At 42.4% G+C, this 26,090-nt stretch overlaps 1 protein-coding gene across 1 annotated transcript in view; it reads left to right on the forward strand.

Moving 5' to 3' along the window:
• Nucleotides 1-4,777: 4,777 nt before the first annotated feature.
• Nucleotides 4,778-26,090, forward strand: part of SGPP2 (sphingosine-1-phosphate phosphatase 2) — a 127,202-nt gene continuing 105,889 nt past the window's right edge. Inside the window, exon 1 of the mRNA XM_058533091.1 lies at nt 4,778-5,007. Coding sequence (XP_058389074.1) covers nt 4,813-5,007 — 195 coding nt within the window. The 5' untranslated portion in view covers nt 4,778-4,812. The remainder of the gene's footprint in view (nt 5,008-26,090) is intronic.

A 26,090-nucleotide genomic window follows, 5' to 3' on the forward strand; every position in this document is an offset into this window, starting at 1 on the left:
TTGAATCCTATTCACAAGTAGGAATATTCTGTTGTTTTCCTTTTGGTACTCTTTCAGGCTTTGAGATCAATATCATAATTGTTTTATGAAAAATTTTTGAAAAATTCTTTCTTTGGGAACAGGTTAAGTAACATTGAGGTTATCTATTCTTTGAAGGTTGGGTAGAATTTCCCTTTGAAACTATCTATCCTTGGTGCTTTTCATAGGGGAGAATTTTAACCCCTTTTTCTAGTTTTTCCACAATAATTGGTCTGTTAGACTTTCTTTACTGGGGTCAATTTTAGTAAGTTGCATTTCTCTAAAAAAAAAAATTATCTATTTCATCTACATTTTCCGATTTGTTCACATAAGGGTATGCAAAGTACCCTCTGAGGACTTTTCAGATTTCCTCTGCTTTTGATGATTATTTTTCCCTTAGCATTTCTAATTTTGTGCTTTTGTGTTTTTTCCTTTTATTCTTTGCTAGATTAGTTAATTGCTTTTCTATGGTGTTGATTTTTTTCAAAGAACCAACTTTTGGATTTGTTAGTTTTATTGTTTTTCTCTTTCCTAACTTAATAATTTCTGCTTTTGTTTGTCTTAAGCTATCTGTACTGTAACTTGGGCAGATTTGCAGGTAATTCTGATCCCAGATTTGAGAATTACAGCTATGGTTTATGTAATTCTTTACTGGAAATTAGTCTTCTGATGCCCTGTGTCTTCCATGACACCATTGTTTTCATATTATTACACATTTTTTTCTGTGTGTTTGCATCTTATTTCTGCAACAGAGGGAAGCTCTTTGAGGCCAAGGTTATGTATCACATTTCTTTGGGATGCTAAATATTGATATTGCAGATATGAAGTTAGAAAATTAACGTAAATGGGAAGAACCTGTGGTAGGCAGCTTCTGAAAGGGCTTCTGATGACCCCTACATCCTAGTATTTGTGCTCTGTCTCATCTCCTTCTTGAGGACTAGCTCGACCTAGTGACTTGCTTCTAAGAGACAGAATATGACAAAAGTATTGGGATGTTATCTCCAAGATCAGGTTATAAAAGATGGCTACTTGGTCTCGCTCTGATTCTCTCTCTGTCTCTGGTTCTTCTTGTTTGCTTGCTTTGATGAAGGAAGCAGCTGTGTAGTGAGCTGTCCTATGGAGAGGCCCACGTGGCAAAGAAGGGAAGGTGGCCTCTGGCCAATGGAATGGAAATCTACCAACCACCACTTAAGTGATCTTGGAGGCTGATCTACCTCCAGTGTAGCCTTGAGATGACTACAGCCTTGACCAACACCTTGGCTGCAACCTTCTGGGCAATCCAGAACCAGAGGACTCAGCTAAGATGCACCTGGATTTCTGCCCCACAGAAACTATGAGACAATAAATGTTGTTTTAAGCCACTATTTGTGGGATAATTTATGCAGCAATAGATAATCAATACAATGTACAAACCCTGGATATCTGTCTTGATCCAGGAAATATTGCCAACTTGAAAATTGAATGGTCTAGTTGTAATTTGGAAATGACCTGCTCTGTAGAGAAACTCTAAATTAGAATTTAAAATGCAATAATGCAATTAATACCAAAGTTTCTCATCTAAAAGGTATTTTAACATCATTTCCTTTTAATTCTCTCATTTTGATTCATTAATGGTATGACAGTTTTCCCCTTGAATTTACTTATTTTTAGTGCTTTCTTTAAAAAACGTTGTAGCTGCACGTGAGTATTTAGAATGTGCCAAATTAAAGACAGACCACCTAGATAAAATTGAGCAGATCATGGGTTGAATTATAACAGATTTATATTTTACATTTAAGCCAACATTGGTTTGATTTCCATACCTGGTGGAGACTGCTGATTGTCCACCAAAACGTGTCCTCCCTTCTCCCACAGTAATAGCTTGGACGCAGGCTGCCCTGCTAGAGATGACATTTCCCAGCCTTTCTAGAGGCCATGTGACTACTCTTTGATGGCTATCAGAGAAAGCGAGGTGGGAACTTCTGCCTTACTGAGAAAGAAATCACTGCTCAGGACACTCACTGGACTTCAGACGTGCCCATAACCCAGCTTCAACCATGCAGAAAGGGACAGCGTCCTAGGACTCGGTTCCAGGGGGTGGTGGAGTAATCAGATGAAAAGGACACGAGTCACTGTGTAGAGTCATGGAGCAGAGCCTTCCCATTAACCCAAACTGCTCATCTTGCAACTATTATATGAAAGGGAAATAAATGGCTGTGTTCTTTAAGCCACTGGATTTGGGGATGTCTGGTACAGTGGCTTAACCTTTTCTCTAACTAACACATCTATCATTGGTTCCTCTAAAATATGTCATTTAGCAATTGGTATATATACACAATTAAGCAAAGTACAAATAACTGGATTTCCACCAGGAAAAAAAACAGTAGTAAAACGTATTTCTCCTAGGCATGACTAGTGTTAAACTATCAAAAAACTACAGCTCTACATCAAATTTGTTTATTTATTTGCATGACTTCAGGCTATCATTTAACATCTCCACTAGATGTTATGTTAGAGCAGTCTTTCAGCCTATCACTTCTCAAAGACATTGATTTTTCTTCGATTGGTTGGGAAATTTATGTTCGGAACATTGGCTTGTGCTTTAGAAGACGTGATCTGGGGACGCATGTTGATCACTGCCAGAAGTAACCAGCTTTTCAGTCTCACTCAGGATGTTCAGGGCCAGCCCCAGTGGCCTAGTGGTTAAGTTCAGCGCCCTCCACTTCCACGGCCCGGGTTTGGTTCCCGGGCGCAGACTTACACCACTTGTAGTGGCCATACTGCGGTGGTGGCTCACATAAAAAGAGGAAGATTGGCAACAGATGTTAGCTCAGGACAAATCTTCCTCAGCAAAAAAAAAGGGGGGGGCTGTTAAAAGCCAAATTCTGCTGAGGATTCCTTACTAAATTGAATGGCTCCAACACAATACATACTGTTACCGCAATGTCACAGGTGCCTTATAGAGCTTATGGAAAGATTTTTCACGACACCCTTATAGGAAAGACAAGAAGTGAGGATTATCGTTTTATCATATGAAGAAACTGAGGCAGACAGTGACGTCGCAAGTCACTGGAAGCTGGAGTCAGGACCTGGGCCTCCAAGGAGATAAAATACGTTGTCTGAATGTACAGTTCTTTGGCCTTATGACACATGTGTCATGTTTTGCTTTGCCTCTTTTTCCTAGTTGGGAGAAAGGAAAACGGAAGCATCGAATGTGGGAGATAACATCACTCAAGTGTCTTCATGGGAGAACATATTTCTTTAACACAACTCCAGCTTTTAAAACTAAACCCCAGGGTTTGGTCCCAGTGGCTGTAAATGACAGCAATGCTGGGGAGAGAAACCTTCTGCTTCTGGGACTGGACATCTGGTGTGTGACTCAGCTGGACTGTGACAGCAGCTCTGTGCTTCCTCTGTAAGGGAAGTAGAAAATGGTATCTCCAAGAGTTTCATTGCTCTCTCAGCCCCCTTGATCTTGTTCTCCAGACAGGACCAGAAAGGAAAGTGGAAACTAAGGCATGAGGGAGACCAAGTCACCCTTGAAAGCTACCTCTCAAAGACTTCCTGGTCTAAAAGCACAACTGGGTAACGAGGTTTTCCTTCATAGGCCTTTGTGCAACCTCTACTTAGCAGGGTTTGCACGGGCGGCCAGGAAACGCGCGGCCCTCTGCTGCAAACTGAAGATAGAAGGATTGAATTGCGCTTTTGTTGCAGGCTGACAGGCTAGGCCTAATTTGACTGCTGCCTCTCCCCATGAGGAAGTGCAGGGGCCCTCACGCGGGATCTCAGCGCTCTTGGAAGGAGGTTCAGGAGGGAGGAGGGAAAACCCAGGCCGATCTATAGGATGTTTCCTTTGCTGCTCTCCCGCTGAGAGCTCTAGAGCAGGCGCAGGTGCGGAGAGATGTCAACTCCTCCTCCCCTTCCTTGCCGTGTTCTCTTCGGGTCTAAAGGTCCCAAACGATCTTGTTCCGTCTTCCCGGTGCCACTGCGTAAAGACAGGCAGAGCGGAAAAAAACAGAGGAAGCGGCAAGCATCATCCATCTCAACGCAGGAAACCGAGAAAGAATCGCGTTTCCTCCCCACGGGTCTAAAAGTGGTCCCCCGTTGCCAAATCACAAGGGCAGAAGCAGGTAGGCGGAGGATGGCTCAGGGTCCACTTTGAAGGCCCTCGGTTCTTGAGCAAGGTCGAGGAAGTTTTTCGAGCTTGGGGGGAGACGTCGCATCACGCAGAGTTTGGAAAGAAGTTGGGAATCTTTCCTAGTGGGAGGTCACCCTACTTGCAGGAAGCGGGGAAAAGCAGGAGTAGAGGGCTGCTTGCGGGGAGCTGGAGGGGAAATCCGACTTCCCCTTGGGCTCAAGAGGTAAAGGAAGGTCAAACGGGATCAGCCCGCGCATGGCAAGATGGACGCGCGCAGGTCCACACCTGCTCGGCCGCTCCCCGTTCGCTGGCACGTCTGCGCCAGCCTGGAGGGGGTGGGGGCGCGATCGTGCGGAGAGTGGCGCGATGTAGACACCTGTCCTCCTCCGCCCTCTTCCGAGCGGGCGGGACGCCGGGGACAGCCCGAGCCCGCCCAAGCCCACCGGGAAGGCAGGGAGGGCGGACACCTGGGCGCAAAGTGGAGGCGGACACCTGGGCGCCCGCGCGCAGGGGGCGGGCGCTAGGACCCGAGCGACGCACCTGTTGGCTGGCGCCCCGGCCCCGCCCGCCCTCCGCCCCCGCCCGGAATGCCCAGCCCGGCGAGGGTGACGGCCGGAGGGACAGTGCGAGCCCAGGGCACCGGCGTGGCGGCGGCGGCGCGCGGCCCCGGGCGCACCATGGCCGAGCTGCTGCGGAGCCTGCAGGATTCCCAGCTCGTCGCCCGCTTCCAGCGCCGCTGCGGGCTCCTCCCCGCGCCGGACGAAGGCCCGGGGGAGAACTGCGCGGCGCCCGGGCTCGAGCATCTCCCGGCGGCCACCGGCAAGGGCTGCGGGGAGCCGGCCAATGGGCTGCGGAGGGTCGCGGCCCCGCAGGTAACCGCGGGCCAGGTGTTCGCCAGGGGAGGGGGAGGGGCAGCCCGCTCCGCAGGGACTTGCAGGTCCGGGCGACTCCGCGACGCGCGGGCAGGCGTGCGGCGATCCTGCCTGGCCGAGAGGGCACCATCTCCGGCGGCGACCCGGCTCCCGCCGCTGTGTTTGCAGGGGAGAGGGGCTGGGGAGTCCACCCAGAAGGATGCCACCTTCTAACGCTGCCAGGTGGCCACTAGGTCTATTCAGACTTCATATCTGCCCAGAGTTTAAAGGCAATGTAGAGACTTTCTACCTTAATAAGTAGTTAAATTTATGTTCCTGTGTATTCTCCCAAATGTGTAAGAGTTACGTAATTGGAAAGAGGAGCGGAGATGTCCTTGGCATTTTCACCAGAGGCTTCCCTGGGGAGAAATTCTGAGCACTCCCCCAGGATTCGCGAGTTTCCGCCCCGTCCCCCTTTCCCTGTCCCGCACTGATGGGGTGTATAGCCGGCCTCACTGTGTTCTTGACCGTCCCGCATCGCCAGCTCTAAGGACAGAACGTGGGGTTTAAATGTTGCTCCTGGAGAAATTTACAAACCCCACCCCCACCGCCAGCGATGAAGTCCCAACAGCGCTTCGCTCTTTCCCTTCCCCAGGGTCTTGGGGTCCCTCCTGCCTGGGGGGTCTTTTATTAACTGGCACCAGTGACTTTGAACAGATGCTGTCGGGAGGGCAGCTCACCACGCTCCCCTAGGCGGTCAGAGTGTGGTTACACAACCCACTGCGGCTTTGGGGAAGCCAGCGCTGTTGTAGTCGCAGCGCTCAGGGACTCCAGGCGGGAGGGACCAGACAGGCTGCAGATGCTAACGTGCCAGGGCCGCTGTCTGCCAGGACGAAGGGATGCCCCTGGGAGGGAGGGCTTTCTGCAGCAGCGAGGTACCCTGGGCACCCACAGAAGCTGCCCTTTCCCCCGGGGGAGGTAAAAAGTGTGGCAAATCAGGACAGAAGCGATGTATTAACAATTGCAACTCCTTTTGTGGAATGTGAGGAAAGCCACAATTTTTTCTTCCTAGAAGTTTTGGTGACAGGAAGGTGGCATTTATTTATGTGTAGATTTCCAGATCTAGTAACTGAGGAATTGTGAAGAACCTGGCTTCCATGTGGAATGGAATATTGTGGGTATTGAATTATACCATTTTTTTTGAGAGGGTAGGGGGGGATTGTGTGTTGCACTCCAGAGAAATCCTCCTCTATAATATTTTTTTCTCGTTTTGTTGTTCCTTCTCTATCCCACATGGCATTCTAATAACTTTTAGATGAGTTTGAGACACCCCTCCCCACCCTTTTCTCTCGCCTTGTCTTAAAAATGGGGCAGAGTGAGGGGATAAGAACCAGTCACACGTCTGGAATGTGGCACAGCATGTGCTGTGCGCACACACTGTTTACACACATAGGTAGATGCACGGGCTGCGTTCTGTTGCTCTCTCCTCAAGTTTCTATTCTGTTTCTCTAATTCAGGAAGCTGAAGCAAAGGGCATTTTTCCGCTAGTGCTTTTCAAACTGTTTTAAACATTAGCCGTGGCAACGTAACTTTAAATTGTGGAAAAGGGTCCTCTTCCCCTCTGGAAGCAAGAGAAGCAGATGTCTTGCAGAGGTATCTTCTTGCTGCTTGAAGAGCGTGGGCGTTTAATGAGCCAAATGGGCATTCAGTGAGCCCCTTCTATCCAACATGCGACATCACTCACTATAGATCATGAGAAAATGGGAGCTAAAAATTCACAATAAGAAATCACTGTGTTGGTGTCTGATAGAAAAAAAAAGCCCAGGACAGCATTTGATAAATGAGAGGTTAATGAATGTTTTTAAAGGTGGGTTGGTCTCAAGTGACTTGGAAAGATAAATATTTTGCAGATAGAGGGTGGAGTTCCCAAAGGAAATGATTGCATACCTTGCCCGGATAATTCGTAGGACTCTAAGGGAAAAGTTGAGAAAATTTCTCTCCAATAGCTGTCCTTCCTTTGGCCTCTGGCCTTTGTCCAGCCTGTGGCCTGCCTGAGCCGCCTGACCATCTTTCTCTAAATAACCCCACTCATCCTTCAGTTTCAAAGGTCGGTTCCTCAAGAGACACTTTCGCTCACCTTCCAGAATTGCTCCCCCTTTTATAGGTTTTCTTTGCTTCTTGGGTTTCTTCCTTACAGCATTTGTCAGTGTGTAAATATGCCTTTGTATGCAGATCTGATCATTGCCAGTCTCTTCCAGTGGATGGGAAGCTCTAAGAATGCAGAAAACTTGTCTAGTGTGCTCATTATTTTCTTCCTGTGGCCTTGCACGTGCAATCTCAGTGAATTTTGTGAATAAATGAGTGCAGATGGCAATATAAAATCTGCCCTGTAAAAACAAGATAACAGATTTCTTGCAGAGCAGTGTGTTCTTGCTGCTTGAAGAGCCTGGGCATTCAGGAGCCAAATGGTTTCCCCCTTCCCATCCAACACACAACTTCACTCACTAGAGATCAGGAAAAAGTTAGAGCTTAAAACTCAAGATAAGCAATTAAGATTTTTTAAAACTGCAGAGTAAATATTGAAAATCAAAATTTTCCACATAGCCTACAAGTCAGGCAGCGCTAGGACATAGATTTAAGACCCTTTAAACAATAGAGACATTGTTTTCTTCCTTTGAGTAACTTTAGATTGCAACAAATTAATTTTTCTTACCTCCTACATTTTCTATATTTATTTTAATCCTTGAAACAGGATGAGTGTGGAAATAATTGAGTAAGCTCTTCCTCTGCGTTCTTATAACATCACACACTGCTAGCTTCAAGATTAACTACGTCTTTTGCAAACCAGGGCTGGTCTGGGCTTACACAAGGCTGTCATTTTACAAGTCAGGCTGGACCTCAGAGGTTTCCCAGTAGTCATAAATTTCACAGGGATTTCCCAGATATCTACACAGTCAGATCTTTTGACTCTCAACTCTAAACTTCTTTCTACTGGGCAAAATTCCAGGGAAAAATTCCAGGGCTTCACTTTATCTGTCTCATTGTGAAGGTGTGAGGTGTTGGAACTGGTTGGGAGCAGGATGGAGATTGGTGGAAAGAGGAGGTATTGCTTTTGGTTTGCGAGGGTAACCTTCGGAGGGCATTCTTGGCACTTGCCAAGAGCCAGAGGCGGGGATCCTGGGACTAAGCTAGGAGGGCCCAGGCCCGGTCAGAATTGTGTTTATTTGTTTTGGGGTAAAGCCAGCCTAGGATATAATGATATTTTGGTTCTATCATCTTTGCTTACTTTGCAACTCGGTTGCATTGTTTGACTTTGCAATGCTTTTCCCCATCATTAAATTAGACTTAGACAGTCTTTCCAAATTGCATTGTGCTCGGTAAATACTTTTTGCTAACTATTTGCTCAGACATAGTTCTAAAGTTGGGTTGGGGAGGGCATCAAAGACAGGTTATTATTTTTTTTTATTGAGGTCATAATAGTTTAGAATATTGTGAAATTTCAGTTGTACATTATTATTTGTCAGTTATCATATATATGTGCCCCTTTACCCCTTATGCCCACCCCCCAACTGCCTTCCCCTCTGGTAACCACTAGTCTGTTCTCTTTGTCCATGTATGTGTTTATCTTCCACATATGAGTGAAATCATATGATATTTGTCTTTCTCTGTCTGGCTTATTTTGCTTAACATAATACCCTCAAGATCCATCCATGTTGTTGCAAATGGGACAATTTTGTCTTTTTTATGGCTGAATGGTATTCCATTGTACGTATATACCATGTCTTCTTTATCCATTCATCAGTTGATGGGCACTTGGGTCGCTTCCACATCTTGGCTATTGTGAATAATACTGCAATGAACATAGGGGTGCATAAGTCTCTTTGAAATGTTGATTTCAAGTTCTTTGGAAAAATACCCAGTAGTGGAATAGTTGGGTCGTATGGTATTTCTATTTTTAATTTTTTGAGAAATCTCCATACTGTTTTCCATAGTGGCTGCACCAGTTTGCATTCCCACCAGTAGTATATGAGGGTTCCCTTTTCTCCACATCTTCTCCAACGTTTGTTGTTTTTTTGTCTTGGTCATTATAGCCATTCTAACAGGTGTAAGGTGATATCTCATTATAGTTTTGATTTGCGTTTCCCTGATGATTAGTGATGTTGAACATCTTTTCATGTGCCTGTTAGCCATCTGTATATCTTCTTTGGAAAAATGTCTGTTCATATCCTCTGCCCGTTTTTTTATCAGGTTGTTTGTTTTGTCGTTGTTCTATTTTTGAGATTAATCCCTTGTCAGATATATGATTTGCAGATATTGTCTTCCAGTTGGTGGATTGTCTTTTTCATTTTGTTCATGGTTTCCTTTGCCTTGCAGAAGATTTTTAGTCTGATGAAGTCTCACTTGTTTATTTTTTCTTTTGTTTCCCTTGCCTGAGTAGACATGGTATTCAAAAAGATCCTTCTAAGACCGATATCAAAGAATGTACTGCCTATATTTTCTCCTAGGAGTTTTATGGTTTCACGAAAGACAGGTTTTTCTTAGAAGTCTTTGCACTCCTGGTTTCTCTCTTGAAACATTAGGGGCCCTCCAAATCTGTCAGTCTATAAAACCCCACCCTTGATTTTATTGGCTTGCTAAAGTGCAAAGAACCATCATAGGAATCGGGAGACATGGACCTGACTCTGCCGCTGTGTCATTGTGAACTTCTCTAGGCCTCAGTTGTCTCGACTGCAAAATGAGCAGAGTGGAATAGAACCATGAGTTTGCAACTGTGACTGGACATTGTAGTCAGTTAGAGGAGCTTTAAAAATGAAACAAACAAAAAAGCCAGGTCGGAAGTGGGGCCCAGAGAAGCTGGCACACAGAAGGGGGAAGCTCTGAATTCTCTTCTCCTGGGACCCACCACCCTTCCTGTGTTCAAGATGCGGGTAGTGATGGCTGGAGGCAGTGGTCATGGCAGCTGTGACATTTGGCTTGATTATAACTAACCTGGCCAACAGGTCAAACTTCAAGTTTTCATTATCTTTAGATGGATGTTCAGGTTTGAAATGATAAAATTAGCCACTTTGAAAAGGTACATTTGATCTTTTTTTTTCTAGTTACAGATATTGTTCAGACGAGAAAACTTGGAAAAATACAAAGAAAAAGTTAAATCCGTGCCCGTTATACCACTGCCCAAAGATAATCACTCAGTAAATGTTCAACCTGATTTTTAATGGCTATCTATTACTCCATAGTGTGTATATACTATAATTTAGTTGGCCTATTACTGGGCTATCAGGTTATTTCCACTTTTTGCATTAAAAATAACATCTTTGTACAAGTATCTTTCCACGTATCTTGATTGTCTGTTCTTTTTTTTTTTTTGGTGAGGAAGGTTAGCCCTGAGCTGACATCTGTTGCCAATCTTCCTCTTTTTGCGAAGAAAGATTGGCCCTGGGCTAACATCAGTGCCCATATTCCTCCACTTTATAGGTGGGATGCCTGCCACAGCATGGCTTGATAAGCGGTGCCTAGGTCCCCGGCCGGGATCCAAACCTTTGAACCCTGGGCTGCTGAAGCAGAGCACATGAGCTACGCCACCGGGCTGGCCCCTTGATTGTCTTTTTTAGTGAGGTATAATTGACATATAAGATATTAGTTTCAGGTGTACAACATAATAATTCAATATTTGTGTATAGTGTGAAATGATTACCATAGTAAGTCTGGTTAACATCCATCACCACATATAGTTACAATTTTTTTTCTTGTGATGAGAACTTTTAAGACCTAGCAACTTTCGAATATATTATATAATACAGTATTATTAACTATAGTCATCATGTTGTACATTACATCCCCAGGACTCAGGTATTTTATAACTTGAAGTTTGTATCTTTTGACCCCCTTCACCCATTTTGCCCACCCCCCATCCCCTGCCTCTGACAACCACCAATCTGTTCTCTGTATCTATGAGTTCTTTTTTTTTTGGTGAGGAAGATTGGCCCTGAACTAACATCCGTGCCAATCCTCCTCTATTTTGTATGTGGGACACCAACATAGCATGGCTTGATGAGCGGTGTGTAGGTCCACGCCACAGATCCGAACCCATAAACCCTAGGCCATTGAAGTGCAGCATGTGAACTTAGCCACTAGGCTACCAGACCAGCCCCCATTTTTTTTTTTTTTTCTGCTGAGAAAGATTCACCCTGAGCTAACATCTGTTGCCAATCTTCCTCTAATTTGTATGTGGGCTGCCACAACAGCATGGCCACTGACAAGTGGTTTAGGTCTGCAGCTGGGAACAGAACCTGGGCCACTGAAGTGGAGTGCACTGAACTTAACCACTAGGCCACTGGGGCTGGCCCCATTTTATTTTTTTTTTATTCCACGTGTAAGTGAGATCATACAGTATTTGTCTGTCTCTGTCTTACTTATTTCACTTAGCATAATGCCCTCAAGATCTATCCATGTTGTCACAAATGGCAAGATTTCCTTCTTTTTCGTGGCTGAATAATATTCTATTGTATATAAATAGCACATCTTCTTTATCCATTCATCCACGATGGACACTTAGGTGGCTTCCATGTCTTAGCTCTTCTAAATAGTGCTGAAGTGAACATAGGGGTGCATCTTTTCAAGTTAGTGTTTTCATTTTCTTCAAATAAACACCCAGAGGTGGAATTCCTGGCTCATATGGTAGTTCTGTTCTTCATTTTTTGAAGAACTTCTATGCTGTTTTCTATAGTGGCTGCACCAATTTACATTCCCACCAGCAGCGTATGAGGGTTCCCTTTTCTCCACATCCTCTCCAACACTTGTTATTTCTTGTCTTTTTGATAACAGCCATTCTAACAGGTGTGAGGAGATATCTCATGGTGGTTTTGATTTGCATTTCCCTGATAATTAGTGATATTAAACACCTTTTCATGTACATGTTAGCAATCTGTATGTCTTCTTTGGAAGAATGTCTATTTAGATCATCTGCCCATTTTTTAATTGGATTTCATTTTATTTATTTTTTGCTATTGAGTTGTATCAGTTCTTTATATATTTTGGATATTAACCCTTTATCAGATATATGACTTGCAAATATTTGCTCCCATTCAGTAGGTTGCCTTTTCATTTTGTCTATGGTTTCCTTTGCTGTGCGGAAGCTTTTTAGTTTGATGTAGTCCCACTTGTTTATTTTTGCTTTTGTTGCTTTTGTTTTTGATGTCAAATCTGAAAAATCATCTCCAAGACTGACGTCAATCTTTGATTGTCTTCTTAATTTAAATTCCCAGACTTGGAATTGCTGGGTAGAAATATGCATATATTATGGCTTTTAATAAGTATTACCAAGTTGCCCCGCAGAAAGGCTGTACTAAGATCTGTAACTGAGTGCAGGTTTTCCCACCCCCTCACTAATATTAGGTATTAACACTCTGTTTAATCTCTGGAGAAAATAGGCCACTTGTGCTTCTAGCTCATCTTTGCTTCCTTTGTTTCCAACCAACATTTATTGATCAGCTACTGTGTTTCTGGGACAGTCCTCAGACTTAAAGATAAATAAGATTTAGTTCCTGCTCTGTGAAAACCACAAAGAAAATGGCGCAATGCAAAAAAAAACTAGAATAGAAGGATAAATACCAGGGAGAAAATAGGAGTAACTCACCACCCCTAGGGGAGCCCATGAAGTCTAGAGTCCGGGCTTAAAGAGCAGTAGCAGTCAAATAGATCAAAATGTGAGACTCTCTGTTCTTTGTCTCTGATGAAACATAAAGACACATTGTCATTTTTGGTGAATAAGTGACAAGTTCAGCTTGGGTATAGTAAGAGTCCCAGCAGGAAATAGAGGGCATACTGAAAAAGGGTAATTGAAACCCTTAAAAATGGTTGAAATGGGAAATTTTACCTCAATTAAAAAAAAGGGATCATAGGCTGTACTCCACCTTCAGGGAAGGGAAGCATAACTTCCCCCTCCTTAAGTGTGGGCTGCACACACTGACATCCTTCTAAAGAATACAATGGAGGGCCAGCCCTGATGGCCTACTGGTTAAAATTCAATGCTCTCTGGGCGAGCCCCGTGGCTTAGCGGTTAAGTGCGCGCGCTCCGCTACTGGCGGCCGGGGTTCGGATCCCGGGCGCGCACCGACGCACCGCTTCTCCGGCCATGCTGAGGCCGCGTCCCACATACAGCAACTAGAAGGATGTGCAGCTATGACATACAACTATCTACTGGGGCTTTGGGGGAAAAAAAATAAATAAATAAAATTAAAAAAAAAAAATTCAATGCTCTCACCACTCAACAGCCTGGGTTCGGGTCCGCAGAGCCACACCACTCGTCAGCTGCCATGCTGTGGTGGCAGCTCACGTAGAAGAGCTAGAAGGACTTAAAGCTAGGATATACAACCATGCACTGGGGCTTTGGGGAGGGGAAAAAAAAAAGAGGAAGATTGGCAGCAAATGTTAGCTCAGGGCGAATCTCTCCCTGCAAAAAAAAAAAAAGAACACAATGGAAAGAGGGAGAAAAAAAACAGTAATTTTACAGCGTAAAAACCTGACAGATGGGGGCCTGCCCGGTGGCGCAAGCGGTTAAGTGCGTGCACTCTGCTGCGGCGGCCAAGGGTTCACCGATTCGGATCCTGGGTGCGCACCAATGCACCACTTGTCAGGCCATGCTGTGGTGGTGTCCCATATAAAATAGAGGAAGATGGGCACGAATGTTAGCCCAGGGCCAGTCTTCCTCAGCAAAAAGAGGAGGATTGGCAAATGTTAGCTCAGGGCCCATCTTCCTCACAAAACAAAACAAAGAAAACCTGACAGGTGCTTCCTCAGCCAGCTGGTCAAGGTCAGCATCAACAGTGATAAGCCATGTCACCGTATGTGCTCTTCATGCACATTGAAATTATATACTTTTTTTTTTTTTTTGTGAGGAAGATCAGCCCTGAGCTAACATCCGTGCTAATCCTCCTCTTTTTGCTGAGGAAGACTGGCTCTGAGCTAACATCTATTGCCAATCCTCCTCCTTTTTTTCCCCCAAGGCCCCAGTAGATAGTTGTATGTCATAGTTGCACCTCCTTCTAGGTGCTGTATGTGGGACGCAGCCTCAGCATGGCTGGAGAAGCGGTGCCTCGGTGCGCACCCGGATCCGAACTCGGGCCGCCAGTAGTGGAGCGTGCACACTTAACCGCTAAGCCACGGGGCCGGCTCTGAAATTCTATACTCTTGATATATGTTGAATATGGCACTTCACCTCTATGGTCTTCTTCCCTCAAACCCATTCCCTCAGTCAAATCATGAGAAAGGCAGCAACTGAATCCGCATTGAGGGACATTCTACAAAATACCTAACCTGTACTCTTCAAAACTGTCAAGGTCATCAATAACAAAGAAAGTCTGAGAAACTGTCACAGCCAAGAGGAGCCTAAGGAGATGTGATGATTAAATGTAATTGTGGTGTCCTGGGTGAGACCCTGGAACAGAGGAAAGGAGGTTAGGTAAAAACTAAGGAAGCCTGAATAAAGTATGGGCTTAATTAATAATAATGCATCAGTAGTGTAACAAATGTATCATACTAATCATATAAGATGTTAATGATAGGGGAAACTGGCTGCAGAGTATATGGGAAGGATGTGGAGTATATGGGAACTCTGTACTGTGTTCTAAATTATTCTGTAAACTAAAAACTATTCTAAAAAATAAAGTCTATTTAAAAATTTTTAAAAAGGAGATGGCAGTTCAAAATTGAAGGCAGTTCAAAGATGGGATTATTTACAAAGGTGTAGCAGGGTTAGAAAAAACCAACGTGGGAGGATGAAGCAATTTGGAGCAGACAACTTCAGCCTAAAACGCAAGAGAAGACGAGAGGGTCCTGGTAACCCCAGACCCAGCAAGAGCTTCACTGTCAGAGAGGCCCTGACAGGAGCTGAGGCGGTTCGCAGAGAAACACAGCCTCCTCCAGGTAAGGAATGGGGGAAATACATCTCAAACTCCCTCTTCATATGCCCTCTCCTATCCTGCCAGTGCTTCTCTTTGGCCAAATTCAGTCAGAAGCCAGGGAGCTGGGGAACCTGGCTGATGCAGTCCATAAAGGTTAACCTGGAGAAAGGTGCAGACTGGACCTGGAAGATGTGGTTATACTGGCTGAAGTCTTGGGCTAGAGCCAGAGTTTTAGGCTGAAGCCTTAATGTGGCTTCCTGCAGAATTTGGACAGACAGGGGCATGGCAAATCAGTTTTATCCCACGTGCCAAATCAGAATTGGCAACTGAACACTGTGATAAGAAAGGTTCTCCCGGAGTCACTGTGTGTAATGGGAAAGAGCGTGGGATTGAATGGCGATGCCTGTGTGGGGTACTGAGGGAGCCTGGTGCTGAAGCATTTAAGAAATGGGGATGAGAGATTCAAACAGCAGCGAATATGAGACTGACATGAAATCAAGCCTTCATATCTGTTTTGGGTTCTTGGTGATACTTGAATGTCTCCTTCACCCACAAATGCCTTAGGAGGAAACAGACCACAAATGATTATAGGCTGCTATGTTTTGAATCATGGGACCCCATCCTTAGGGCTACCAGCTGATTGGATTGGGGATCAACTCCTGAGTCAAAGGCGGCCTTCTATAGGCTGGTCAGCATCTTATGAAATGGCCTGGCAAGAGAATTTCACCTAATTGGGTTACTGCATATTGAGCAATAACTAGCGGAGCCAATCAGATTGCTCGCTTAGGGAGTCTGAATGTAAGATCTGGACATAGGGACGTAAATGGTAGAGTGCTGATGAACTTCAAAGAGAAAGAGGCGGGGCCGCCCCGGGACTTAGCGGTTAAGTGCGCGCGCTCCGCTACTGGCGCCGGGGGTTCGGATCCCAGATGCACCGCTTCTCCCGCCATGCTGAGGCCGTGTCCCACATGCAGCAACTAGAAGGATGTGCAACTATGACCTACAACTATCTACTGGGGCTTTGGGGAAAAAAAGGAGGAGGATTGGCAGTGGATGTTAGCTCAGAGCCAGTCTTCCTCAGCAAAAAGAGGAGGATTAGCATGGATGTTAGCTCAGGGCTGATCTTCCTCACAAAAAAAAAAAAAAGAGAGAGAGAGGAGGCCATACACAGAAGCCTCGAGTCAGAGGAAACAGTAGAAAAGCAGAAGCCCATAGTGGAGAGAAGAGAAAAATTACGCAGTGTTGGTAAAAGCAGAAGGAAAAACTCCAAGTGGAGAAAGAAGATAGGTCTTGAGTATGGTAGCCGCTCCTTCTGAGGAACTGTTGACTTTCAGGATAGAATGGCTCAGTGGGGAGGGGCTCAGGAAAGGGGACTGGCTGTGTGGCTGCTGGCACTGTTTCCTTACTTCCTGAGGAACCAGGGAACAACTCCTCTAGCTGAAGGGAACCTTTGTGGGTCTTCCCTTGCAACCAAAATGTGCTGGTCCCTACTGCTTTGAACACTTGCACATAATTGCAATCAGATCATTAGTTCTGTCATTTTTGTTTAGTTGTGAATGGTGATAGACTGGTGGGGGCGGGGATGGGGACAATAGGGAGCAGGGGCCAGATCCCTCCTACTGCCCCATTCATCCCCAGGGCCTCACATGTGCCTGGGACATGGCAGGTACTTGACACTACCTGTTGAATGAAGCATGAACGGTGTGCTAAACTCACCCTTTTCTTTCTTGGCAGAAATGTGATCATCTGCTCTCTCCCGTCACTACTGGGCTCATTTTATCTCTGACCACATTAGCTGGCTGTGAGTTCTTTTAGCTGAATGTTTTTTTCAGTGTTGGCTCCTCCCTTTTTATCCAGGAAACTGATGAAGGGTTTTGATTAATGAATAACTTTTTTTATTGGTTTGCTCTCTTCTATTGGACACCACGAAGGGAGTTTAGGTATCGCTAAAAGCTGGTGATGGTGAAACACCTGTCAGCTTAAAAATGTGATTAAATTACTGTTTTAGAAAGACTGTTGACAGCAAGCCTAGTCTAATTTTAACTTTCTTGACTTATAATTATGATGTCAGAACTTTTAAATTTTAAAAAAACACTTTCAGTTCTGCTGTTACGGTTTTTGTTAATGATTAAATCCTCGGTTGTCCTCATAATAATTATGTCTTGAGCAGAGGCATTCTTGCATTTTATTTGGCACACAATTTTCCTGGCAGAAAATACTGTCACGGTTCCCTGGCAACACATTTAGAGCGCTCCTATCTGTGTTAGGAATCTATGAAAATGCTAAAATTGGAGGCTTTATTATTCTGCTTGCCTGGTAAGGGACATTCCACATATTAAGAAAATCAGATATTGAAAAATCCAGTCAAGACTGTGATTCACATTTCTCTCCCCTCATTCTTGTCTCACACACAGTATGGACCAATTGGCAAAATGTTTTAAAAACAAAGAAAAAATCCTTTGAGGTGGGCCAGGGTGGATGGAAGGGGAAGGAGTTAACCACCTGAGATCTTTTAGGGGAGGCTTGGGAATTTTGGAAAGGGGAGTAATGTTGTCCTTGAACTATTTTTCTTTAAAGAGTCAGTTCACCAAGAAGACATAACCATTTTATTTTGTTTTATTTTATTTATTTTATTTTTTTGCTGGGAAAGACTTGCCCTGAGCTAACATCTATTGCCAGTCCTCCTCTCTCTCTCTTTTTTTTTTTTCCTCCCCAAAGCCCCAGGACATAGTTGTATATTCTAGTTGTAGGTCCTTCTAGTTCTTCTGTGTGAGCCGCTGCCATAGCATGGCAAATGATAGACGGGTGGTGTGGTCCCACGCCCAGGAACCAAACCCCGGCTGCTGAAGCGGAACGCAATGAACTTGAACTACTAGGCCATCAGGGTTGGCTCAAACTATTTTGAATATTACCTCCAGCCCCCTAAATGCTCACTGGCAGTTTGATACCCCTTTATTTAATAAAACAAAACAAAACACCAGATTCATTCTTGCTTTTGTTAATGCTGTTTATTTGGTAATCTTGCCTGCAGGAGAAATGCCCTATCTTTCATCTCAGGGTATGTGTTGATTTTTCCAAGCAGCAAAAACTTTGTTCCCATAGAATTTTATGGGAAACAGCCCATCAAAGCAGGGACTCCTCTGGGTAGGAGGAAGAGGGGATGATGGTGAATAAGGCTCCTGGGGATAAAATGTTGGGAGCTAAGACACCGGGACTTAATTGGTAGAGAAAGGGCTTAGGCGAACATTTTTTTTGTAGTTAAAAATAAATTGTCCTCCCATGAAAGGTGACGTAAAAGGTGGCCCTGAACTAGAACATCAAAGATTTTGTTAAAAGCATGACAAGCGAAGGGAGCTGTGTTAGAAGTTGGTTGGTTTTTTTTTTTTTCTTCTTTCTGAGTTTTGATCTTTTGATGATTTTCAGCTAAGAAGTTATCAAATATTTTGAAATTCAGTTTTATCATTTTCAACGATTAAACTAATACATGTTTACGTTAGAAATAGTGGGACACCAAAAAGTATAAAGAAGAAAGCAAAAATCCTGTCATCATTTTGCAACCTAGAGAAAAACATTAACGTTTTAGAGTATTGCTTCCTTTTCTTTCTTTTTTTGTTTAATTTTTTAAATTTTTATTTATTTATTTTTTCCCCCGAAGCCCCGGTAGATAGTTGCATGTCGTAGCTGCACATCCTTCTAGTTGCTGTATGTGGGACTCGGCCTCAGCATGGCTGGAGAAGCGGTGCGTTGGTGCGCGCCCGGAATCCGAACCCAGGCCGCCAGCAGCGGAGCTCGAGCACTTAACCGCTAAGCCACGGGGCCGGCCCGCTTCCTTTTATTTCTATGCAAATATAGAATATTTAAGTTATGAACATGCTATGTGCATATAATATTGGAATTAGCTTTTTTCACTCATATCGTGAGCATTTCCCCACATCTTTGAATATTCTTTAATTATATGATTTTAATGGTTGTTATGATTTCTCATATGCCTGTAACTTAAAATTTTTAACCATTTCCTGAACTATGTATTTAGATTGTTTCAATGTTTGTCTTTGTATTTCAACTTGAGTCTAAGTATTGAATTATTTCCAGAGAACTGCAAAAGAAGCTTATTTCAGGGCTCTTCACACTTATTGACAAATTGCCTTTTGGAAAATGTATCTCAGTTGTTGCTCCAAATAATAATCCAAGACTGCTAGCCCATTGTCAGCATTTAGTATTATCTTCTTGTTATTTGTTTCCTTTTTCTTTTTATTTATTATAACTTTGGTATAGTAAGTGCACAGATCTTAAATATACAACTTGATAGATTTGACCATATATCAACATCCCTATAGTTACTGCCCAGATGAGATATAGAGCAATTCCAGACCCTCAGAAGGTTCCCTCAGGCTCCTGCCATTCCATACACCTCTTACTCCCGGGAAACCACTGTCTCCCTCCGTCACCATAACTTAGTTTCACTTTTTTTTTTTTTGGTGAGGAAGATTGGCCCTGAGCTAACACCTGTTGCCAGTCTTCCTCTTTTTGCTTGAGGAAGATTGGCCCTGAGCTAAGATCTGTGCCCATCTTCTTCTATTTTGTATGTGGGTTGCTGCCACAGCATGGCTTGATGAGCAGTGTAGGTCTGTGCCCAGGATCTGAACCCACAGACCCAGGCTGCCAAAGCAGAGCATGCCGAACTTAACCGCTATGCCACCGGGCTGGCCCCAACTTAGTTTCGCCTTTTCTTGAACTTCACATAAATGGAATCATATAGGATGTGCAGCTGTAATGTTTTCATTTTTCATGCCATGTAGCATCCATTGAGTGAATATACAGCAATTTATTTATCCATTCTACTATTAATGGACATTTTGGGTTCTTAGGAATAAAGGAGAGCATCAAGTATTATCTTTAAAATTTTTGATTTTTCATTTTGAAATAATTTCAGATTTTGAAAATTTGCAAAAATAGTACAAAAAACTCCTAGGTACTCTGGACCGATGTTCTCCTAGTGTTAGCATCACATGTAACCACAGTGCAGTTATCAAGGAAATAGCATGCAATCTATGGACCTTATTCAGTTTTCACGAATTGCTCTACTAATGGCCTTTGGCTGTTCTAGGATCTAACGCAGAAGCATAAATTGCGTTTACTTGATATGTCTCTTTAGTCCACCCTGGAAGTTTTTCAATCTTTCCTTGCCTTTCCTGACCTTGACTCTTGAAGAGTCCAGGCCAGTTATTTTGTTTAATATCCCTCAATTCAGAGTTATATGATATTTCCTCAGGATTACGTGCAGTTTCTATATTTTGGGCAGGAGTACCACAGGCAAGCTATTGTGTCCTTCTTAGTACATCATATCAGGAGGCAAAAAATGTTGATTTATTCCATTACCAGCGATTTTAACTTTAAACACCTTTAAAAGTGTTTAAGTGGTTTCTTGTAGCTAAATGTTTTTCTCTTTATAATTAATAAATATGTTGTAGACCATTATTCTGAGGCATTATAAATATCTTTTTTCTCTGCATATTTTCATCCGCTAATTTTGTCATCCATTAGTGAAGTATTATCTTTTAAAAAGTAATCTGCCAATTTAACACCAGAATGAAAGCATCTTATTTTAATTTTGTGTTTCTTTTATCTCTAATGAAGCTGAATATTTTTCTTATGTTTAGCAGATACTTGTATTACGCTTTTGGTGAATGATCTGGTCATATACTTTATCTACGTTTTCCACTGTGGTTTTAGTGGGGTTGTTTTTCTTACTGATTTTTCATGGTCTTTTTAGTTTATCCATTGTGTATCAAAATCTTCCATTGTTCCTCAGTTGACATGAGCTCACAACCAATGTATTTCTTATCTTTCCTTGTAAAGAGAAAATATTTGGAGTCTGAGGGAGAGATGGGAGATAAGGATGGAATGAGAACCAACTTCAGGGTATCTGTGGGTTTAGATAAATCATGCCTGGTTCCTCTGTTCCTTCCAGGTAAGGCCCATCATTTTCATACTGTGAAATGTTTGTGGTATTTCACTAGCCTTGGGCAGGGGTTGTGGGTTCTGAAAGGGTTAGAATTCATTCTCGGGCAACTCTGAGCGAGGAAGGCAATATATGCTTCGAGGGTGTTACCCCCATATTATGATATTATGATAGTGAGGCAGGAAAATGATTTAGTTCTGTTGTACATTGCAGAGGGTGGCAGACAGTTCTGGAGACCCTGCCTGAGTCCTCCCAGTCTTGGGTGTCCTCCTTCTGGATGGTTCCTGAGGAAACTTCAGGGCTGCCTTCTTGCCATGCTCCGTTACATCACATATGTCCTCAAATAGAAGGAAGGGAATTACTATCCCCGATATTTATTCAGTACTATATTTCTGAATAACCATTACTTTTGGAGAGAAGGGACCAACATCCATTGATCACTTAATTTTGCCTCCCATCTGAAGCCATGTGTCTAAACTCACAGGTCATGTTTTATTATCCAAAAATTTTGGCCCTGAAGGAATTATCTGAATTTTTCCAATATGTTGGTTTATGAGTGATCTAGCCCTGATTTCTTCATGCTTACCACCCCACTACCATTACAGGGATAGAAATGGAACTTCCCATACTCAACCTGAGTACCTCCTGCTATGGACAGATATACTTGTGTAGATGATGGTGCCTGTGTGTTATAATAAGGCGCATAAACACAATGCCGGCTCTTAGATTTAGAACGATTTATTTGGTAATCAATGCTTTTTCTCCCCCGCACCACCTGACCCCAGGCCCAGTTGACTCACCAGATAAATAATCTCTAATGGAAGATTGTTACTTTTGAAAATGAAACATTTATTTAATCTTTAAAAGTTAATACTAAACATGCATTTACCATGCAACCCACAGTTGCACTCCTGGGCATTTAATCCCAGAAATATGAAAACTTACACAAAAACCTGCATGTGATTTTTCGTAGCAGCCTTATTTGTAGTGGCCAAAAACGAAACAACCAAAATGTCCCTCACTAGATGAATGGCTAAATAAACGGTGGTACATCCTTACCATTAAACACTGCTCAGCAATAAAACAGAATGAACTATTAACATACCCAACAACTTGGATGGGTCTCAAGGGCATTGAGTGAAAAAACCAATCTCAAAAGATCACATACCATATAATTCCATTTATATAACACTCTTGAAATGATGAAATTATAAAGATGGGAAACAGATTAGTGGTTGCCAGGGGTTAGGAATGAGAGGATTATAAAGGGGTTGTAACCAGGGAGATCTTTGTGGTGATGGGGTAGTTTTGTAACTTGATGATGGTGGTAGTGACATGAGTCTACAGATGTCGTAAAATGGCGTAGAACTATACACACACTCTTCCAACGTCAGATTCCTGGTTTTGAAATTGTACTGTAATTATATAAGATGTAACCACTGGGAGAAAAAGGAGGAAGAATATACAGGACTTCTCTGCACGACTTTTGCAATTGCTTGTGAATCTAACAGTTATTTCAAAATAAAAAAATTTTTAAAAATCAATACTGCTTATAAAAATTGGTCCTGCCATCCTTCTCCCAGATTTTACTGCAGGCACTCTTGGCACACTCTGCAGGAAACCCAGAAAACACAAAGCAGCATTCAGGAGATTTTCCTCCGAGGTGCCTCTTGAGACGGCCATGCCGCCATGTCTATTTCCAGAGCCCCAGGGCTTGGCTGTAAACCTCCTGCTCGCTGACCCCAGCTACCTGCCTGGGGAGAACACAGAGAAATGTTTGAGGGTCAAAAAAAGCACATTTGTCCTTAACTTTATTTCATCTGACTTGTTTTATAGCTGTAGGTCTTTTGCATTAAAACATTTTTTTTGTTGTTTTTTTGTATTGTTGAGCCACTTCAAATTGGTTTGTTAGAAGTAGGTCAAATTCGCACATGGAGTCTTCAGTCTCCCCTCAGTTGTCATTTTGTCTCTGGGTCTACAAATATGCTCAAAATCTTCAACTTCCTTCCTTACCCATCACAGAACATCTACTTTCAGCCCTCGCCTCCCTAGAATCTGACATTCTTGCCTTTCTTGAACCACAAGACATCTTAAAAGAGTCGTCTAGATCTACACTCCATTTCTACTTTTTGACTCATGTTTTTTAAGTGCATGGCCTTAACTGATATAGTATAGACTAAAATGAAATACAACCTAGAGAGAATATTTAGCATAAGATATAATTTTTGAGATTTACTTTGCCCATGTGTAATTTTATTGACAACGGCTGACTAATTTTTTTTTTTTTTTGGTGAGGAAGATTAGCCCTGAGCTAACATCTGTTGCCACTCTTCCTCTTTTTGCTGAGGAAGATTGGACCTGGGCTAACATCTGTACTCATCTTCCTCCACCTCATACCCGGGACGCCTGCCACAGCATGGCTTGATGGCGGTGTGTAGGTCTGTGCCCGGGATCCAAACCTGCAAACCCCAGGCCACTGAAGCAGAGCGCTCAAACTTAACTACTACGCCGCCGGGCTGGCCCCAACAGCTGACTAATTTTATTTATTTATTTATTTATTTATTTTTATTTTTTAATAATTTTTATTTATTTATTTTTCCCCCAAAGCCCCAGCAGATAGTTGTATGTCATAGCTGCACATCCTACTAGTTGCTGTGTGTGGAACGCGGCCTCAGCATGGCCGGAGAAGCAGTGTGTCGGTGCGCGCCCGGGATCCGAACCCTGGCCGCCAGCAGTGGAGCGCGTGCACTTAACCACTAAGCCTCGGGGCCGGCCCTACAGCTGACTAATTTTAAATTAAAAATTGTAAAAGAGATAATTCTCTTCTAATCTACATAAAAAGCAAAGTAGATTCCTTTTTATTTAAACCATACTCCAGATGGCAGGGGCCAAGGCTATAGCAAGAGAAAGAATAGAAATGCACATACTCATATTTTAATGGCTGTTTTTTCAAGTCTCCAGGTCAAAAATATTCATCCCCAAGTAGTAGACCCTTTACATCTGTTGGTTAGATTTATGCTCTTCTCCCCCAGGTAGTTTTCATCACTAGAAAGTGTTTGTCAGATATCTAACTATAAAAGGTTTTTTCAACTATGTTCTGCAACGGGAAAAAATCACAGTATCCAAAGGATCTCATGAAAGTAATTAAAATTCCATGTATTTCTAGACACGAAAACACATCCATGATATATTATTCAACCAAGAAAAGCAGATTAAAAAATGAAATCTATGAGCCAAAATTTTAAAACTGTGTAAGCATATATTTGAATATATATTTTAAGAGGATCTGGGATGATGAACCAAATGGTTACCAACATTGGTTCTCTCTGGATAGTGGGTTTACAAGTTGTTTTTATTTTCTTATTCATGATTTTCTGTATTTTCTGCATTTTTTTTACATTAAGAAGGTAGTAGTTTTATGTTAAGAAAAAATTAAACCATTTTCATAAAAAAATACTCATATAAAAAAAATTCTCCTATGAGGATGTTTTGTACTTTTGAGGAATATTAGATAGTTACTGAGATTACTAACATTGTTCCATATTAGAATTTTTAAAAATAACCATTGACATCTTTGTAACAAATCCTGAATATCAGCTGTATCAGTTATAATCCTTACCTTGCGGGAATATTTATTAAACCATGTGGAGTACTCCCAAGCCGCCTTTCTTTTTTTTTTGGTGAGGAAGATTCACCCTGAGCTAACATCTGTGCCCACCTTCCTCTATTTTTGTATGTGGGATGCCACCTCAGCATGGCTTGATGAGCAATGTGTAGGTCTGTGCCCAGGATCTGAACCTGCCAACCCCGGGCAGCTGAGGCAGAGCAGGTGAACTTAAGCACCAGGCCACCGGGCCAGCCTGCCAGGACTTTTTAAATGAAACAAAATGGCTCCCTCCATGCCTCTGCCTGAAGACCCCACGTGAAGTTACAGAACGCTCTTTCCTACTCTGTCCCACCACACGAAATGGCAAGAGCTTAAAATACAGAATATTCTGCACTGAAGGGAATTTCTTAATGCAGTGAAAGATTTTGGCATCCAGACGATCTCTCCTTTTCTTGGCCGAAAATGTATTATTAGAGCGCTCGGGAAAGTCTTAAGAAAAGCAGATGTTGAGTGTTACCATCCCCACTCTTCAGTATATTTTTGGCAAGTATTTTTTCTTGTTCCTTTAAAAGTTATTTTAGAAGATCTCTTCATTGTAGGTCCCAACAGTGTTAAGTGGCTTTAACTCTTTAGTCACCTGCTGGCAATATCTTGTGCGTGTTTTGTGTTGGATCTTTGTTCCTCTTAATCTGATGACAGCGGTTAAAGTAAAGGGATCTTAAAGTAGGATCCAATTTAGGGACCTCACAACTACCATTGCCCAATGTTTGATCTAGTTCTTAATTGAATGATATAGGAATTTATCAATTTCTATTTTAAAATAAAACATAATTACTAATTTCAAAAACTAAGTGAATAGATATTTTCTTTTTTAAAATAATGAATATTCTAAGAATATAATTTTCTTTCCTAAAGAAATGTAAAATAATTTGTGGATGATGTTAATTTTAATGTAATTTTAATTGGAGTGGTATTAAATCTATGGGTTAAATTGTGGATAAGTGATATCTTTATGATACATCTACTGGTGTGTTGGAATGCAATTGAGTTTTGTGTACTGATTTGGTGAGCTTGCCAGACTTTCATTAATTCTAACAAATTGTCTCTCATTTCTTTGTGTTTGCTATGAAAACAATGAAAAAATAGATTTTATTTCATCCTTTTCAATTCCTATACCTTTCATTTGTTTTTCCTTCCTACCTTACTGCACAGACAAGGACCTGTAGTATTATGTTGAGTAGAAGTGGTGAGAGTAAACATTCTTGTCTTGTTCATGATTTTAAGGGAAAGGTTTTAACATTTCACCATAGAGTATTAATATTTGATGTAGTTTTTCTCTCCCTTTTAGGGCTTGTTTGCTAAGAGATATTCTCATGAATTATGGTTGAATTGTATTGAATTTTTTTCTGTGTTTAATAGATGATCATATGTGTTTTATTATCTCCTTGAATCTTATAAAAGGGTAAGTTGAAGGAGATTTTGGACCAAACTCCCATTCATGGAATAAACTCCTTCTTTGTCATGATATAATCAATAGCAACATTCACTGCTTATAGCAGATATAAAAATATTATCTAACAGACTTTTTGTACTAATGACTTTTTTTCTTTCTTTCTTCCTTTTTTTTTTTTTG

This window comes from Diceros bicornis, chromosome 37, assembly GCF_020826845.1.
Source record: "Diceros bicornis minor isolate mBicDic1 chromosome 37, mDicBic1.mat.cur, whole genome shotgun sequence".
NCBI lineage: Eukaryota > Metazoa > Chordata > Mammalia > Perissodactyla > Rhinocerotidae > Diceros > Diceros bicornis.